Source organism: Brassica napus, chromosome C8, assembly GCF_020379485.1.
Source record: "Brassica napus cultivar Da-Ae chromosome C8, Da-Ae, whole genome shotgun sequence".
In the NCBI taxonomy this organism is placed as follows: domain Eukaryota; kingdom Viridiplantae; phylum Streptophyta; class Magnoliopsida; order Brassicales; family Brassicaceae; genus Brassica; species Brassica napus.
The window spans coordinates 48,272,100-48,289,957 of NC_063451.1; the positions used below are offsets into that span (position 1 = coordinate 48,272,100).

At 37.4% G+C, this 17,858-nt stretch overlaps 4 protein-coding genes and 1 non-coding gene across 6 annotated transcripts; 4 read left to right on the forward strand and 1 right to left on the reverse strand.

Annotated features, from left to right (window-relative positions):
- The first annotated feature begins 1,833 nt into the window (after positions 1–1,833).
- Positions 1,834–5,251, forward strand: LOC106377039 (zinc finger protein WIP3). The gene is made up of 2 exons (XM_013817194.3): positions 1,834–2,589; positions 4,291–5,251. Exons 1-2 carry the CDS (start codon positions 2,002–2,004, stop codon positions 4,714–4,716), a joined length of 1,014 nt encoding a protein of 337 aa, XP_013672648.2. The 5' UTR covers positions 1,834–2,001; the 3' UTR covers positions 4,717–5,251.
- Positions 5,252–5,458: 207 nt separating this feature from the next.
- Positions 5,459–7,238, forward strand: LOC106374925 (arogenate dehydratase/prephenate dehydratase 6, chloroplastic). Its single transcript, XM_013814850.3, has one exon. It carries the CDS (start codon positions 5,779–5,781, stop codon positions 6,946–6,948), a length of 1,170 nt encoding a protein of 389 aa, XP_013670304.2. The 5' UTR covers positions 5,459–5,778; the 3' UTR covers positions 6,949–7,238.
- Positions 7,239–12,621: 5,383 nt separating this feature from the next.
- On the forward strand, positions 12,622–14,309 carry LOC106397484 (arogenate dehydratase/prephenate dehydratase 6, chloroplastic-like). Its single transcript, XM_048765431.1, has one exon. The coding sequence runs from the start codon at positions 12,971–12,973 to the stop codon at positions 14,228–14,230; it is 1,260 nt and encodes a 419-aa protein (XP_048621388.1). The 5' UTR covers positions 12,622–12,970; the 3' UTR covers positions 14,231–14,309.
- A 1,106-nt stretch (positions 14,310–15,415) lies between these two features.
- Positions 15,416–15,487, reverse strand: TRNAG-UCC. Its single transcript has one exon. It is a non-coding gene; the product is annotated as a tRNA-Gly (tRNA).
- Positions 15,488–15,652: 165 nt separating this feature from the next.
- LOC106397612 lies at positions 15,653–17,602 on the forward strand. 2 transcript variants are annotated; one of them, XM_013838230.3, is made up of 8 exons: positions 15,653–15,823; positions 15,906–15,946; positions 16,011–16,074; positions 16,157–16,345; positions 16,563–16,634; positions 16,724–16,899; positions 16,990–17,110; positions 17,394–17,602. In XM_013838230.3, exons 1-7 carry the CDS (start codon positions 15,689–15,691, stop codon positions 17,105–17,107), a joined length of 795 nt encoding a protein of 264 aa, XP_013693684.2. In that variant the 5' UTR covers positions 15,653–15,688; the 3' UTR covers positions 17,108–17,110; positions 17,394–17,602. The 2 variants fall into 2 exon arrangements, with proteins under 2 accessions (XP_013693684.2, XP_048621389.1); XM_048765432.1 differs by having other exon boundaries at positions 15,664–15,823; positions 16,006–16,074.
- The last annotated feature ends 256 nt before the right edge of the window (positions 17,603–17,858 follow it).

A 17,858-nucleotide genomic window follows, 5' to 3' on the forward strand; every position in this document is an offset into this window, starting at 1 on the left:
TATATGATACATTGAATAAGCTTGTCGTTTCGAATTCATGATTACTGTTTTACTTATATTTTATTCCTTCAGGTACTGACTAAAATGGCATTTTATGCGGTGAACATCGTCCTCCCTTTCTTCTTTTTTCAATGTATCTTATTATACTATAATCTTTTGCTTATAGGTCAAACCCCACTACTACTTCATTCTCTTCCAAATCTTTCAAACTTCTAAACCCTTTACCACCTTGAATCTTTCCAAATACTATATTAGGCCATGATTATCAGTAAACCGTTTTTTGGGTTTCTTATAAAAAAAATATTTTTTATTTTGTTTTCTCTGATTTAAAAAAAAAATTAAAAAAAGAACTAATCGCGGACCGCTACGTGTCAGTGGAATCCGCAAACAGTATAAGAAACAGTAGAAAGTGGATCCTTCTTTGGCGACTTTTGTGATCGGTTTTAACTGTTTTGTGGAACTCCAGCATTACCTTTTTTAACAAACCCAGTTAAGGATCTGCGATGTTGATGCTCTTAGTAGTTCATTTGATTGTTGTGCTTAGTCTTTCTCATAGAAAAAGTGTCCAGAATGAATTTGGGCGTTACGGTAGATTCAAATTTATAGTGCTTATAAGGAAATAAAAAAAACATCTCTCTTTTATATGGAAATATATGTAAGCCCTGTTCTTTTCATTAACGCGCCACCAACGGCTGCGACGTCAATTCTAAAGAGAAAGAAGGAAGAAAATTGAACTGAATCAGTTTTTAAACGCAGAGGAGAGACGCAGAGGAAAGACGCAGAGGAGAGATAATGAAGGTAATTGGTCGCTGTTATTTTTGGCGTCAACGGAATTTACCGAATCCGTGTAGTTTTTGATCGCTGCGTCTCTCCTCCTCCCTCCGAGCAACCATTAAAGATAAAAACAATGAAGAAATTTCAGTCGCTGGTCGCAACCGCCGCGAGAATGAAACGAACAGGGCTGTAGTCGAAGTAAAGGAATGATATATACATGAAAAATCTTTGGTTTTTGTTGAAAACATTTTTATTATTTATTTACCATTCACGATAAAATAAAATAAAATATTAAGGTTATCGTAATTGACATTTTCATACAAACTAAAAATTATTGAAATGCATTATTTATGTTATTACATCTATTTGACGAATAATATTTGACATAAATCCAACGCATATTATAATTAATATTACGTTTAAAACATGTATCAATTGATATTGAAATTTAAAGTAACATTTTTGTATAACAAAAGAAAAAATAAAATAACACTGATCTTGAAGAAACAGATGTAGTATCAATTAGTTCCAACTGTATTTCGCCGTTAGGTTAGTTTCATCTGTTAATTAAGCAACCATGGAGTTGAGTCCTAGAAAATTCTTGCGTATGAAAAGGGGAATTAATCAAACTCATGCATTATAATATTACATCATCGTGTGATATGCTACTTGAATCATCAAACGTCAATAAAAGCGAACGCGTGATTTTATAGTAATATGCTTTTATCATTTGTCCCTTAAAAGACGGCTAAAATGATGTTGAAATTGTTGTTTTGATATGATGATGATGAGTTTTGTCTTCGCCGGTCTATTTGCACTTGAAAGATAATTATGACTATAGAATAATGAAAAATGATATCGTATTTGTTGGTATAAGGTGTTACATAGTCACTAATAATGGGAAAGGAAAAGAGGTTAACGAAGAAAAAAAATGGTTCAATGAATATCTACGAGTCTTCTTAGGATTCTCTTTCCTTGAAAAAGCCTTGTGCTTGTGCGTCTCTCCTTTTCACTATATCAAGTAAAGACCCACCACATTGATATGAAGAAAATTACACTCTCTTCCCCTTATGTAAACGCGTACGCAGACACGTGCGAACATTCTCATGTTTACCTATACGTGTTGGGGTAGGAAGAAAAAAACAAGAACCAATACACATCAGGAAGGTTGAATAAATAACCTCTACTACTAATCTAACACATTTTCGTCGAGAGCGAGAGAGAGAGATGAATCTTGATGAGAGAGGCTTAGGTTTTGAGTCCTCAAGCTTCCTTGCATGGCTTAGAGCATCTTCAAATTCTTCTTCTCCTTCTGTATTATTCCGTATGAAGACACAAGATGTTGTATCAAGATCATATCACCAAAGTCAGATGAAGTTGGAACGATCTCTATTCTTATACCAACCACAAGCGCCACTCAGCACAAGCACTATTCAATGCTTGCCTCTTCTGAACAAGCTCATGGAAGATGAAAGTCAAGCATCTGATGATATCAAAGAAGAGATGGATGATGATGTAGTTACCCTCCGAATAGGATTGCCTACCTACCACCGTGGTAGCTCGGAGGAGGATGACTCTGATACAACTTCTGATCATCATCAGGAAAAATCCATCAAGAGAGAGATGATAGAAGATGGCGGGGTGATGATGAAGAAAAGGAGAACGACGAAGTTTCAACAGGAGATGATTGATTCTGATATGGGAGTCTGTGGGAAGAGGTTTTGGATACCAAGTCCGGCTCAGATTCATGTCGGTCCAATGCAATTTGCTTGCTCTATTTGCAGCAAAACCTTCACTAGGTACAATAACATGCAGGTACGACTTCTCTCTTATCATCTCTATAATAGTATATAGTTTCACACATATCCACTAATTCACATACCAGCGTGCTTCTATGGGTCGAAATCTTGCTTTATAATGTAATCAATACATTATCACTAGATGTTATATTAACAAAGAAGGAAATATTATCACTATATCAACTTTACCTTTGCCTTTGTCCATTCTAATAATCATATGTATTTCATTTAAGGTTAGATTTCCTTAGGAGAAAAGATTTAATACATAATATCTATTTTTGAGTTAAAATAACAGAATAGACTAAACTTTGATTTCATACTTAGGAGTTAGGAGTACTGAAATAAACATCATAACATGCATAATTTTGCAAGGAAAGTTTTTAGTTTAAAATAAAAGATTTTGAAATTTAATGGCTTAATTATTACGGTAATTAATCTCGGTTGGTGAATCATCGTAGTAGATATACAAATCCCAAATCAACAAAAAGAAGGATAGTTGGGTATATAAGAGCAACATTAACCCTATTACCCCAAAAGGGGTTCTTAATGCTTTTTTTTATTAATTAATTGTACTTTTTTTCACCTAAGAACTTGAGTTAAGAAACAATCAGAAATGTGTCCTCCAATGGTAGTTTCTTAATTAGGGGTTCTTAATTTTTTTTTAAAAATAAAATTTATTTATTAAATAAAACATAATAAAAAAGGACAATTTAAATGTAGATTTTGAATTTAAAAAAAACAAGGATTACTATAATAAACGAGAATAATTTGAAAGAAACATTCTGAATTCAGTTGTTGTCTTCACCACGTCCAAATTTACTCCATAAATGTTCAACCAAATCATGTTTGAGTTGTTGATGCATTTGTCTATCACGAATTCTAGTTCGAACACCCCTCATATTGGCGATATTTGTAGGCATATCCGTAGAATAATCGAGATCGACATGTGAACTTCCGGTCTCTTCTCCGTGTTCGAACTCTGAAACATTAAAGTGAGCATATCCAGCTCGTTCGTCCTCGATTATCATATTATGGAGTATGATACATGCTCTCATAATCTTCCCAATTTTTGCTTTATCCCAAAAAAGCGCGAGGTTTTTAACAATGCCAAATCGAGCTTGCAAGACTCCAAAAGCACGCTCGACATCTTTTCGGGCAGCTTCTTGATGTTGAGCAAATAAAACCGCTTTCGGCCCTTGTGGCATTGAAATAGATTGAATAAAACCGCTTTCGGCCCTTCTGGATTAGTTGAGACATCTTCGAAAATCTTTTTGACTTTTTTCATTGTTTGTCTTGCCTTTTTTGCTGAAAAGCCAGAAAGCAAAAGATTAATCACGGAGTGGGATTTGGTAAAGTAATTTAGCAACAAACCAAAAAAGGGAGAAGATAAAGACAAACAATGATCATACTAGTTTATCAAGAAAAACAAAACAATGAGCATACACTACTTTTACTCTGGATACATGCAATCGATTACTTAACCTAATAATCATCTAATTAAGCATCATTCGTTTATATTTATAATTTACTTAGAATTATCTCACTTTAAATATTTTGAATGGGTCTTCATGTAACTTGTATACATAGAATATATTTCTAGATTGGTGAATATCAATTGAATTCGAAATACTCAAACCTCTCTCACATATATAAACATAAGTGAAGAAGTGATCCACATCACTGCTTAGGTTCTAATGAGTTTATATAAACAACACAGATGCATATGTGGGGACATGGATCAGAGTTCAGAAAAGGAGCTGACTCTTTGAAGGGTACAACTCAACCTGCGGCTATCCTGAGGCTGCCATGTTATTGCTGCGCGGAAGGATGCAAGAACAACATCAACCATCCTCGTGCCAAGCCCTTGAAGGACTTCCGTACACTTCAGACACATTACAAACGTAAGCATGGCTCCAAGCCTTTCTCTTGTGGTAAATGTGGCAAAGCATTGGCCGTTAAAGGCGATTGGAGGACTCATGAAAAGAACTGTGGAAAGCTTTGGTATTGTACATGTGGATCAGATTTTAAGCACAAGAGGTCTCTTAAGGACCACATCAAGTCATTTGGACATGGACATTCTCCTCACCCGTCTCTTTCTTTTGATGGATTTGAAGAGGATGTGGAATGTGTCACTACAGAGTGATAGCCATGTTAGATACACACACACCGGGGGACTGTGGGAATCATCGATCTATCGGTAAGATCTGAATTTTCTAATGTTGCTTCAAAACTATGCACCACAAAACATCTCAAGTCTACCAAAGAATTTCTATCTTGAAAAGGGAGAAATTCTTTGTTAGACTTGGCCTCGATATTTAAAAATGTAGCAATTTACCAAAGAAAATGAAGCAACATTTTAACATTTAGATATTTTTCTTGGGATATATTTACGAAGAGTCTTACATAGAACCCGTTGTCTATCTAATACTTGAAAATTTGAGATATTGGTTTTATGTATTTGGTGTGTTTAAGTAGGACAATGCATGTTATATCATATTTATTAGTTAACAAGGGTGTGATTATCTCTTGGAATTTTGTGAAGCACGTGAATTTTCTGTTTCTCTCACGGTATTTGTCTGTATTAGAAGAGAAAATTGGTGTGCTTCACTTCATTATTGTACGATATTCCTCAATAGAGAATCTTCCTATATATTATTGTTGTCTATCTTTTCATTACATATCACATGCTTTCAATCTTATTTAATTGCACTTTTTCTTTGTATGAATCAAACGTATCTATTTTCTGTGTGTGTCATCTCCTCATGAAACCATTAATCACATTCGTCTCAATGTATCAAACAAAATTAATGTTACCGTAAGAACACATCATCAGAACGATTACGACCCATAGGGGTTTGATTTGATGCGGTTTTGGTTAAGTTTCATCAGGCTCTTGGTTTATAAGCTTGGCCCAAACTAGATTTGTGAATGTATTAGAGAGAGCTTCAATCAGTTAGATATAGAGAGAATTGGTTATTGAGTTAGTTCTGTTGATTGAAGTTGGACAGAAACATATGCCTTATAAACTCAATAAAATAACAAAACCTAATGCCAAAAGTCAAGTGTGGAGTTGGTGGAGGTGGTAGCATTAGGTAGAGAATTGACCAAACAAGCGAACTACTCAAGCGACATTGTATCTTGCTTTCTCAACTTTGCTATTTCCTTGTCTTGAAGTTTCAAAATTTTCAGACACCATTGCCAAAACATGAAAGCTGCAGCGCAGTTGGTACGATCCTATACATCTGTTCCAAATGCGCAGGGAACTGACTCCTGCGGAACTAGTCGCTCATGTGCTATTGTTACAAGCAAGGTTGTGTCTCAAGAGCAGTCCGAAACCTTACCAATGCCTCCAGTTTCTGTCGGAGTTGATCATGTGAACGGTCATAACAGCACTGCACGTGTCCCACATCATCAGAAGCCTCTTACCGTCAATGATCTCTCCCCGACTCCCATGCACGGATCTAACCTACGCGTCGCGTATCAAGGCGTTCCCGGAGCTTACTCCGAGGCAGCCGCAGGTAAGGCTTACCATAACTGCGAAGCTATCCCTTGCGACCAGTTTGAAGTTGCGTTTCAAGCGGTAGAGCTCTGGACCGCTGACCGCGCTGTTCTACCGGTTGAGAACTCTCTCGGCGGTTCTATCCACCGTAACTACGATCTTCTCCTCCGCCACCGTCTTCACATCGTCGGAGAAGTCCATCTCCCTGTTCACCACTGTCTCTTAGCTCTTCCCGGCGTAAGCAAGGAGCTCCTCACGCGCGTGATCTCACACCCTCAAGGTCTCGCTCAGTGCGAGCGCACACTCACAAAGCTCGGTCTCAACGTCTCTCGCGAGGCCGTCGACGACACCGCGGGAGCCGCTGAGCTCATCGCCGCCAATAATCTCCACGACACGGCGGCGATAGCGAGCGCACGCGCCGCCGAGATTTACGGGCTGGAGATTTTGGAAGACGGGATACAAGACGACGCGAGTAACGTGACGCGCTTTGTTATGCTGGCGCGTGAGCCAATCGTACCGAGAACTGATCGGCCGTTTAAAACGAGCATCGTCTTCGCGCATGAGAAAGGCACTAGCGTGCTGTTCAAGGTACTTTCTGCTCTCGCGTTTAGGGACATCAGCTTGACGAAGATTGAATCTAGGCCGAATCACAACCGTCCCATCAGGCTTGTTGATGATGTGAACGTAGGGACGGCGAAGCATTTCGAGTATATGTTTTACGTTGACTTCGAGGCTTCGATGGCGGAGACGCGCGCTCAGAACGCGCTCTCGGAGGTTCAGGAGTTCACGTCGTTCTTGCGGGTGTTGGGGAGTTATCCTATGGATATGACTCCTTGGTCACCATCATCCTCAACATCACACACGGCTTCATCGTAAAGAAACTATACAAATGGAAATGTAAACATGTTTTTTTTTTTTTTTTAATAATCCAGGTATCCGGACCTCTCACTTAGTCCGACTATCCCTCCGCGTCCAACCGAAACTGGCGAGGAAGGTCCTGGAGCCCGAACGGAAAGCGCGTGAAGTTGACATTATATGATGTTTTATATACGTGTCAACGCTCTTATGGTTTCAACATGTTTAATTTATATTCCCCAGGTTGAATTCATCTGAGAACAATATGTTAAAAAATATCCAAGTTAATGTCAAAATTAAATTAGAAAATAGTTAAAATAAATATAAACAATTACGCTGTCATGAAAAAAATGATGGTACCATAAATATATGATTGGGAAATTCTCTTAAAAACATAAAATAATATTTTGTCACAAAATATCATCATTAGGTAGAAGAAAAAAAAACAAAGCTATTTTTAATGAAGAATACATTAAATATAATTAAAATATTATAAGATATTATTATTATAAATTTATACCTTAAACCTTAAATCTTATATCCTAGACCATAATATATCCTATATGTTATTTTAAATTTTCCTAAACCTTAAATCTTTGATCCTAAACCATAAATCATAAATTTCACCTAGAAAATCTAAACCCCAATTCTTAACAATTTAATCTTAGAGATCTATCTGTACTAATTTTTTAATGAACATTAGTTTGATTATTTTTCTCCTTGCATACTATTTTTATGATAAAAACTATTTTATCTCTGATGACTCAATATATAGAAAACCTTTCGTCGTAAACGCGACGTAAAATTACGACGAAGTTACCAGGCCCGTGTTTTTCCATTTACGACGAAGTTACCAGGCCCGCGTTTTTCGGTTTACGACGAAATTACGTCGAAACGTCCGTTTACGACGAAGTTACCAGGCCCGTGTTTTTCCATTTACGACGAAGTTACCAGGCCCGCGTTTTTCCATTTACGACGAAATTACGTGGAATAGCCCATTTACGACGATTTTACAACGCTTAACTCTAAACACCGAGAATGAAATCCCTAAACCTCAAAGTCACATATCATCTAACATCATATCTTCTTCTCTACTACTTCTTTCTCTTTCTCCAACTTAAACTCTAAAACCCTAAAACTCCAAATAATTTTTTAAAAACTAAAAAAATACATATTATATAAAACAACATTTGTTACACATACATTAAGATGGTAAAAAAACAATATTTCTTTAAACATACGTTACAATAGAGAAATACAATATTTGTTACTCTAAATCGTTTTCGTTCTCATCACTATCATTACAATCATCATCGTCGCTTCTCTCGAATTCGTCTTCACGTGCTTCATCTGTCGCATCTTCGGGAATATCTTCATATTGAAAGTTTTGCGGGTCGATCAAAAGGATTTCATCAGTTGGTTGTTCTGGTACCTCAACTTCATTGATAGCGTCTTCTTCTTGCAAGGGCGGTTCTTCTCCAGTGACAATGCGTCCACGAGGTGTAATTTTGATAGCAGCTAACCAGTTTATCCTGGAAGTTCGAAGCCGAGGATAAGGAAGGAAGCTAACTTGCTCGGCTTGTGAAGCTAAAATGAAAGGCTCAAATTTGTTGTATCTTCTCCCAAAATTGACATCCACAACACCAAATTTGTTATACCGAATCCCTCGGTTCACAACAGGATCGAACCATTCACATTTGAAGAGGACGCATTTTAGCTTCAATAACCCCGGAAATTCCACTTCAATAATCTCCTGCAAGATCCCGTAAAAGTCTGTTTCACCTTTTACACATATTCTGTAGTTACTCGTTGCCCGATGTCTCCCATACTCGTATGTGTGAAAGGTAAATCCTCGTGTGAAATACATAGGTGATGTGGTGACCTTTGCAATTGGACCTTGAACCAATTCGTGAAACCATACGGGATAATAAGGATCGTCATAATCAACCTGCAAAAAGCAGATATTCTTAATTAATATTGAAGTATCAAAACACTTACTTAATTAATCAATGTATGAGATATATTACGTACCTGTGATTTTAACCACTTGACAAAGTGCTTATCTTTACGTGTGTCCACATCAGTTGCAGATATTCCTGGTATTGCTTCTTCAACTTGAGATACAAACATGCTGCAAATCAAGTCATACATAATTAACTTCAATTCATATAATTAACATTCACAAAAATATTTACCTTTCAAAGTAACGGGTCACTGCATCCTCGCAGTTGAGCAGAATATAAGTGTGGGCACTATGTTTATCCTCTTCACATGACCACCATACTTCTTTCATTTTACCACCAAACCGTCCAATTTCACATAAAATATCAGGAACACTATCAATTGGATATGATGTCGATACTCCACCATCATCATATCTTCTAGGAACTTTTTTTCTCGTACGAACAGTTGGAGCAAAGTAGTATGATGTGAAGTTAGATGTTTCGGCTGTCAAACTCCCCGCAACTATTGAACCTTCCACCTTTGCAAGATTTCTTGCTTTCCCCTTCAAATGTTTCATCTGTCGCTCATATGGATACATCCATCCGTTGTGAACAGGTCCACGAAGCAATGCTTCATACGGTAGGTGGACAACTAGATGCTCCATGACGTCAAAAAATGAAGGGGGAAATATCTTCTCCAGGTTGCAAAATATGATCGGAATGTTCTGATGAAGTTGTTCGATGACTTCTTCCTTGAACGTACGTGTGCTAAGATCTCTGAAAAATGCTTCGATGGCTGTATATTGCAAAAGTAATCAAATTAATAACATTTCATAACATATGTATATATATTATAAAATTATAATTACCCGCAAGTGCTTCATGGACATTTGCTGGAAGGAGCTCGGCAAAAGCAAATGGAAGTAGCCGTTGCATAAACACATGACAATCATGACTCTTCATTTCGGAGAACTTTTGACCTCGTTCAACACATCTTGACAGATTTGAAACATAACCATCAGGAAACTTAACTTCTGATGCAACCCAGTCAAATAAGGTTGTTTTGGGTTCTGATGACAACCTGAAGATGAGAACATGAACGTTTCCATTGCTCTTGATATGTAACTCACTTCTTGAGCAAATATCAGGTAAATCCATCTTTGACTTTTTGTTATTTTTTGTCTTCCCAGGAACGTTAAGTAATGTATTCATGATATTCTCAAAAAAGTTCTTCTCAATATGCATGACATCCAGATTGTGGCGTAAGAGAAGATCCTTCCAATAGGGTAGCTCCCAAAATATACTCTTCTTATGCCAATTGTGAGAGACACCATACCCATCATGCATATTTCCAGGAACATGCCAATTACCTCCAACCTTAACTGTTTCCTGAGCTCCGTAATAATCAATGTCTGCTTCGATCTGCTGGCCGGTGAGATATGGAGGAAGACCGTCTCTGACAATTTTTTTGTGCCGAAACAATGTCTTATTTCTTCTGTACGGATGGGCAAGTGGAAGAAAGCGACGATGACAATCAAACCAACAACTCTTCCTACCATTCTTCAGTTGAAAAGCATCCGTCGTTCCAAGACAATATGGACAAGATAATCTTCCATGTGTTGTCCAGCCAGACAACATCCCATAAGTAGGGAAATCACTTATCGTCCACAGCAGAACTACTCGCATCGTAAAATTGTTTTTCAAGGAACAATCGTACGTCCTCACCCCTTCTGACCACAATTGCTTTAGCTCTTCTATCAACGGTTGAAGAAAAACATCAAGAGACCGTTTTGGATTCTTCGGCCCAGGGATTAATATGGTCAAAAATAGAAATTCTTGTTCCATGCACATATCCGGCGGTAAATTGTACGGCGTAAGAATGACTGGCCACAACGAATATTGTCTACCAGACATACCAAATGGACTAAATTCATCGGTGCATAACCCAAGATAGACATTCCAAATTGATATAATCTTTTCAATCGGTCTGTAATTGGTAGGCACCACATCCTTTGGTACGGTACCCTATTCCTCCCACGGCCTTGCGGTTTGAATGTGATTTTTTGCAGAATCGACACTCTTCTAACTTGTCATATTCTTTCCAGTAGATCATGCAGTTGTCGATGCAAACATCAATCATCTCCGAAGGCAACCCAAGACTATAAACCAATTTCTGAATCTCATAATAAGATTCAACAGACACGTTGTCTTCTGGCAAATACTCTTTAAACAACTCCGCTCATGCATCCATGCAATTCTCGGGTAAATTATGATTCGTTTTAATATTCATCATCCTAGCTGCTAGAGACAATTTCGAGAGACCTTCTCTACAACCAGTGTAGATTGGTTGATTTGCAGCATCTAGCATTTCATAAAACCTTTTTGCATCCAAATTAGGTTCTTCTACATTTCCAGTTTCATCAGCTATTGTTGTAGTTGTTTCTAAAAATGCATCACTAATCATATCTTGAACCCTATCATGATCTACCATCTGCTCCTGATCTTGATGATAATTATATTCATTATGCAAATGATTCGGTTCTTCACTATGATGACCATCCTCAAAATTATTATTACTACTACTAGCTTCATTTCCCCCATAACCATCTCCATGTTGATACCAAATGTAGTACTGTGGTGTAAATCTTCTGTTTACTAAATGCTTCCATACAGTTTCACTACGTGCAAATTTTGAATTCTTGCTTCGAGAGGGGCAGAACATCTTACCGCTTTCCTGTGTGATCGGTGTACAGCCCGCCTGGTGCATGAATGTCTCTAGCCCGCTCAGAAATGCGTTCGTCACCCTCCCGTCGGAATCTTTGTGCAAATACATCCAACTCCGTAACTCGTAAATACTACCGCCACCGGCCATTTTTTTCTTAGATTTTTTTCTGAAATTTTTTTTTTCTGATTTTTTCAGATTTTTTTTTCCGTTTGTGTTTTGTGAGGAAGAGAGTTGTGAGAAATGACATATATATAGAGAAATTTTCGAGTTGGGTAGTTGAAATATAACAACGATTTTACAAGGAATATTTTACATGGATTTTACATGGTTTTAACATAATATTTACAACGACTTTACGACGAAATGAGGTAAGTTAAAGCACATTGAATACACGTTTTCACCTAAATATAACGGTAACATGTTTCATTGTAATGTCGATGTAATGATTACGACGTATTTCTCATTCCACGTACATTCGTCGTAAACTTACATGGATTTTACGACGAACACTGTTCGTCGTAAATTTACCTGGCGTTTACGACGAAAGTTGGATTCCTCGTAACTGCGTTGTAAACACCATGTAAATTTACGACGAAATATCTTCGTTGTTATGGACACATTTTCTTTTCTTGTAGTGTGATCATCACCTAATTTTCTTTTATAAAGAAATAAATTAAAATATTAAGATAAGTCTGTATATATTTATCGACTAAACAAAAGAAATATTATTATTATCTCAATTAACTTCTCTTTTAAATTTTTAAAGTTATTATCAACCTTAAAGTTTATTTTAAAAACGTATTTACTTTATTTCTATTTTAGTTTTGTATTTATGATTTTTTGTAGTTTCATACATATTGGTGGTTTAAAGAAATAATATACAGAAGTAATGATGGTTTAAAAGACGAAGGTTTACTTTTTAATTTTGTTTTGTTACATGTTTGATATGTGATGGTTCTTATAGTTTCGTAGATTTCATTAATGTTAAGAGAATGAAAAATGAAATTAAAAAAAGAAGAAAAAAAGTTGGAGAAAATAAAAATGATTAAGAATATAAAAACAACTAAATTGTGATATTTTTACCAAAAAAAACTAAATTGTGATAATGATCTTTGTATTTATAATGCATATGTAAGTATCCATAAATTATTATGCTCGCATGTGAAACACCTAACTTGTCATGTGAAACACCTAATTTGTAAATAATTGCATGCCCAAGGTAATTAAGCACGTTTAATTCCTGAAATATTAAGATGGTAGCCGTAGGTAGGACAAATAATCACACAAGCGCACTACTTAATCCACATTGTTTTTTTGCTTCCTCTACTCTGCTATTTCCTTATCTTCAAGTCCCATAAAACTCCATTGCTAAAACATGAAAGTTATAGCTCCTTCCCATCTAAAACTGATGTTCGGGTCTAGCCAGCCGACGTCACGCTCCTATCCATGTGTACAAAATGCTCAGAGATCTGACTCGTGCGGAACTAGTCGCTCTGAATGGCGAAGCACATTTGCTACTCTAACAAGCAAGGTTGTTACTCAAAAAACCTTACCAATGCCTCCAGTTTCCGTCGGAATCGATCATGTGAACGGTCATAACCGCGCTGCACGTGTCCTGGGAATGAATCAGAAGCCTCTCAGTGTCAATGATCTCCCCCCGGCACCCATGCACGGAGGAGCTAATCTACGTGTTGCGTATCAAGGCGTTCCAGGCGCTTACTCTGAGGCAGCCGCATGTAAGGCTTACCCTAACTACGAGTCTGTCCCTTGCGACCAGTTTGAAGTTGCGTTTCAAGCGGTAGAGCTCTGGATCGCCGACCGTGCGGTTCTACCAATCGAGAACTCTCTCGGAGGTTCTATCCACCGAAACTATGATCTTCTCCTCCGTCATTGTCTCCACATCGTCGGCGAAGTCCAGCTCCCCGTTCACCACTGCCTCTTAGCTCTTCCCGGAGTACGCAAAGAGTTCCTCACGTGCGTGATGTCGCACCCTCAAGGCCTCGCTCAGTGCGAGCGCACACTCACAAAGCTCGGTCTCAACGTCACCCGCAAGGCCGTCGAAAACACCGCGGTGGCCGCCGAGCACATCGCCGCCAACAATCTACGTGACACGGCGGCGATAGCGAGCGCACGCGCAGCCGAGATTTACGGGCTGGAGGTTTTGGAAGACGGTTTACAAGACGACGCGAGTAACGTGACGCGCTTCGTGATGCTGGCGCGTGAGCCTATCGTACCGAGAACTGATCGTCCGTTTAAAACGAGCATCGTCTTCGCTCACGAGAAAGGCACTAGCGTGCTTTACAAGGTGCTCTCTGCTTTCGCGGCAAGGGACATCAGCTTGACGAAGATCGAGTCCAGGCCGAATCACAACCGTCCGATCAGGCTCGTCGACGATGCCAACGTAGGGACGGCGAAGCATTTCGAGTACATGTTCTATATCGACTTCGAGGCCTCGATGGCGGAGACGCGTGTTCAGAACGCTCTCTCGGAGGTTCGGGAGTTAACGTCGCTCTTGCGGGTGCTGGGGAGTTATCCCATGGATATGACTCCTTGGTCACCATCATCCTCAACATCCCACACGGCTTCGTCTAAAATGAACCATTCATATGGAAACGTAAACATGGCGAAACCATAATATATATAGTATGTTACAATCTTGCATTTCCAATAAAATAAAAATAATTGCTGGATAATAAAGCATGGTAAACTATAAACAAGACCTACAGTTTTCCATTTTCTCTTCGTGTGATAAGCAGTGCCGTGCTGAACCTTGTCGGCAAGAGAAGTCCCCTTTATTTATATAATTACATTTTCTTTATCTTACTATATATTAAATGAAAACCCACTTGTAATTTTTTTTTTCCGACAACAATAATAACTAAAATAACATAAATGTCCTACCCACTCGGAAAGCCAAGCCGGTAGGGTGAAATCAACATAGAACACATCTGAATAGAAACTCCTAACACCTCGTGCAAGCTAAAGATTCATAACTATTTATAGGTACAACTGAAATGATTTTTTTTTTTCAAATAATCTTTTCATAAATGATTAATTACTTTGCATTCCAAAAATGTTCAACCGTTACCATGAAAAAATGGAAAGTATATTCTATTTCATTCCCTAACATTTTATAATATTTTAGAAAAAAATAATTTTTAATTAAAAATTAATTCCAAATTAAAAACTTTTGAAATAATTGGAATGGTGATATCTATTCCATCAACTTCGTTTATTTGTCACCAGTTAGTTACACCCTAAATGTTCTTATCTAGATGGACGCATCCAGCTATACACTCATTTGGAATACACATGCAAACCTAGAAAAAATCTTATGTCCACACATCCGTCTAGTGTTAAATGAACGCGTACGACTCTCTCATACATTTAGAATGTAATTTAGAATGTAAAAGGTAATGGAGATATCAGTGTAATACAGCACAAACAATGAATAGTGATTTTATCAAATTATCTACATATATATAAGTTTACTACAAAAAATTAGTATTCATTATATTATTTTATAATTTATTTTTTATAAAATAATTTTATTTTACTTACATTGTAAATTATACATTAAATTTAGTGTACTCGAAGTTATCATGTAAAATAAAATTTAATGTATAATCTGAATTTAAAGAGTGAATTAAGAAATGATAAACAATATAAGATAACAGAATTTCAAAGATGAATATATATATATATATATAAAATATAATTTATATAAACTAATTAATGTATTCCGTATAGTGGGGACCGGTAAATTTTGATAAAAAAGAATAGGGGACCTGGGGCTTCTTTCCTTTTTTGCAAAAAGAGATGCGTCTGCCGGGAGTCGAACCCGGGTCTATTGCTTGGAAGGCAATTATCCTAACCGTTGGACTACAGACGCTTTTGCTTATCAATTGATCAATCTATTTTTAATAAAATAAAACGTAACCAATCCGGTTAGAGATATTCGTTAAATCCTGGATTGAAATATTGGTTTGATCGGGTTAGCCACAAAAAAGAAAGTTGGTTCAGGTTATAAAGCTCGTTTTCAAGGTTCGTTTAATTAAACTAAACCAAGTAGGGTTTAAGGTCTTCTTCAACAATGGCGACGACCTTGAATCGATTACGTAGCTCAGTCTCGCATCGAGCGCTCTTCAATTCCACTCGCCATGGCTCTCTCCCTTCGCGAATCCCACCTCTTCGATCAACCACCCGCAATTTCCTCGATTTCTATCAGGTAATCCGATGAATTACTCATTTTCGTGTATCGGAGAGAGACGTTGACCATTATCTATCGATGTCGTTTTGGATCTGTGCAGTTCGGAAACAAGAAAGCGATCGAGGATGAGCGTGCGAGACTGTAAGCTAGTAATTTAAATTCGATTCATTTTATAATTTAAATTATTGATGTTGATTTAGGGCAGTAACGATGAGATGAATCGGGGGTACTTTGCTGATATGAAAGAGTTCAAGGAGCATGGTGGTAAGGTAATCATGATGATTTGTATAATACATATTATTTTGGTTGCTAATGTAAGTTATTTTGGTAATTTATGTTTTTTTTTTGTAGATAGCAGATGCAAATAAGACTGTTATTCCTGCTGTGTCAGCTGTGAAATTTCCGGAATTAGCAGTGACTCTCTCTAATGGAGAAGTCTTGAAGCTGCCTATTAGTTGTAGTAGTGGCGAGGTTAACGAAGAGAGTTTGGCTGTTCCTAGAGTATCATTGGTGTGTCTGTCTTTCCGAGCAAGCTCTCAGGTACAGATTATTCCACATTGGTTATTTGTTTCATTCTTCAAATGGAACCAAGAGAATGTTTGGTTAGCGTTTATAATAAGATATGTGTAGCATTAACGGGAGTGTTGCTTGTTGAGGTTACTAAGCAGTACAGTGCGCTTGTTGATTAAATATGACCTTGTATTACGGCTTGTCTAATTCTTTTGTGATGATGGGATGTGGTTGCTGTGCGTGACAGGGAATGATCAGCTCGTGGAGCAAGCCGTTTCTTGAATCGTTTGGCGACAGGAAAGATCTTCAGGTGTTTGAGGTACTGATCCTGCATCGTTTTTATTGGCTGCTGTGTTTTTTTTTTCTCTCACAGTATCTTCAGGACAGCTTGTTTTCTGGCGTTTACAGGTTTCATTTATAGACAAATGGCTGTTGGGCTTGGCCCCTATAAAGAAACTACTTCTCCGGGTCTTGCAAAAACCGAAGAGCAACGAGAACAGCGTCCTGCAGAGGCAAGTGGTTTACTCATTTGGGGACCACTATCACTTCCGGAAAGAAATTAAAGTTCTTAACCTTCTTACCGGGTATGGTAAATTTCCATTTCATCAAGAATGCACAATAGATTCACTCAACCTTTCTGATTTCTCTGTTGGACATACTTGTTTATGTTATAGGTATATCCTCCTACTCGACAAATCCGGGAGAATAAGATGGCAAGGTTTCGGAACAGCAACTCCAGAGGAAGTATCTCAACTTCTCTCTTGCACCTCACAACTCCTGGAAGATCAATGAGAGGTAACCAATCTGGTCACTCCCTTCAATCATTCGAATCAAAAGACTCCTAATTCTCTTTAGGCCAACAATTACTCAAAATAGTAAAGTTAGAAGCAGAAAAAACGATCAGTGTAGAAAACGCTTGGTTTGGTATAATAACTTAGACAATGGTATTAGAAATATTTTAGCTTCAAATGTTTCTTAGTAACGAGTTTTTCTTGTTTTGGAGCACCTTCCTGATAGAGGTTCACGTAAGCAAATAAAACATCTGAGGGTCTTTATTTTGTTTCATGACTATGTCCAGTTCGATGATTAAAGCGGAGACTGTTTCAAGAGACAAGTGTTCATGTGGAACAATTAAATTTCAGAACGGCTCACCGAAGACAATAAAGTATCTCTTTATCTTTCAGTTTGATTCAGTTGGTGTTATTGGCACCGCAATAGAGAATCTTTTCTTCCGATCTATATTGGTGCTGGACGTTTAGACTGATTGAGTGCAATGCCCATTCTTCACTTGTTATCTTTTAAAAATGCTGAAATTGAAAGCAATTATACAGTGCTAAATTGCATATCTAACAATTGAAAGCACTTGTTATTATATATATATATATATAGACATATGTGTAGCATATAAAGAAATTGTAATATGGAAAAAAATTTCTCAGTTAATTGACGAAGGTGATAAAAACCCTATCAAAACTTTCGATTAATGCCTTAAAGGAAACTATTAAAACATTGGCTTTTAACTTTTAAGCAAAAAAAAGAAGAA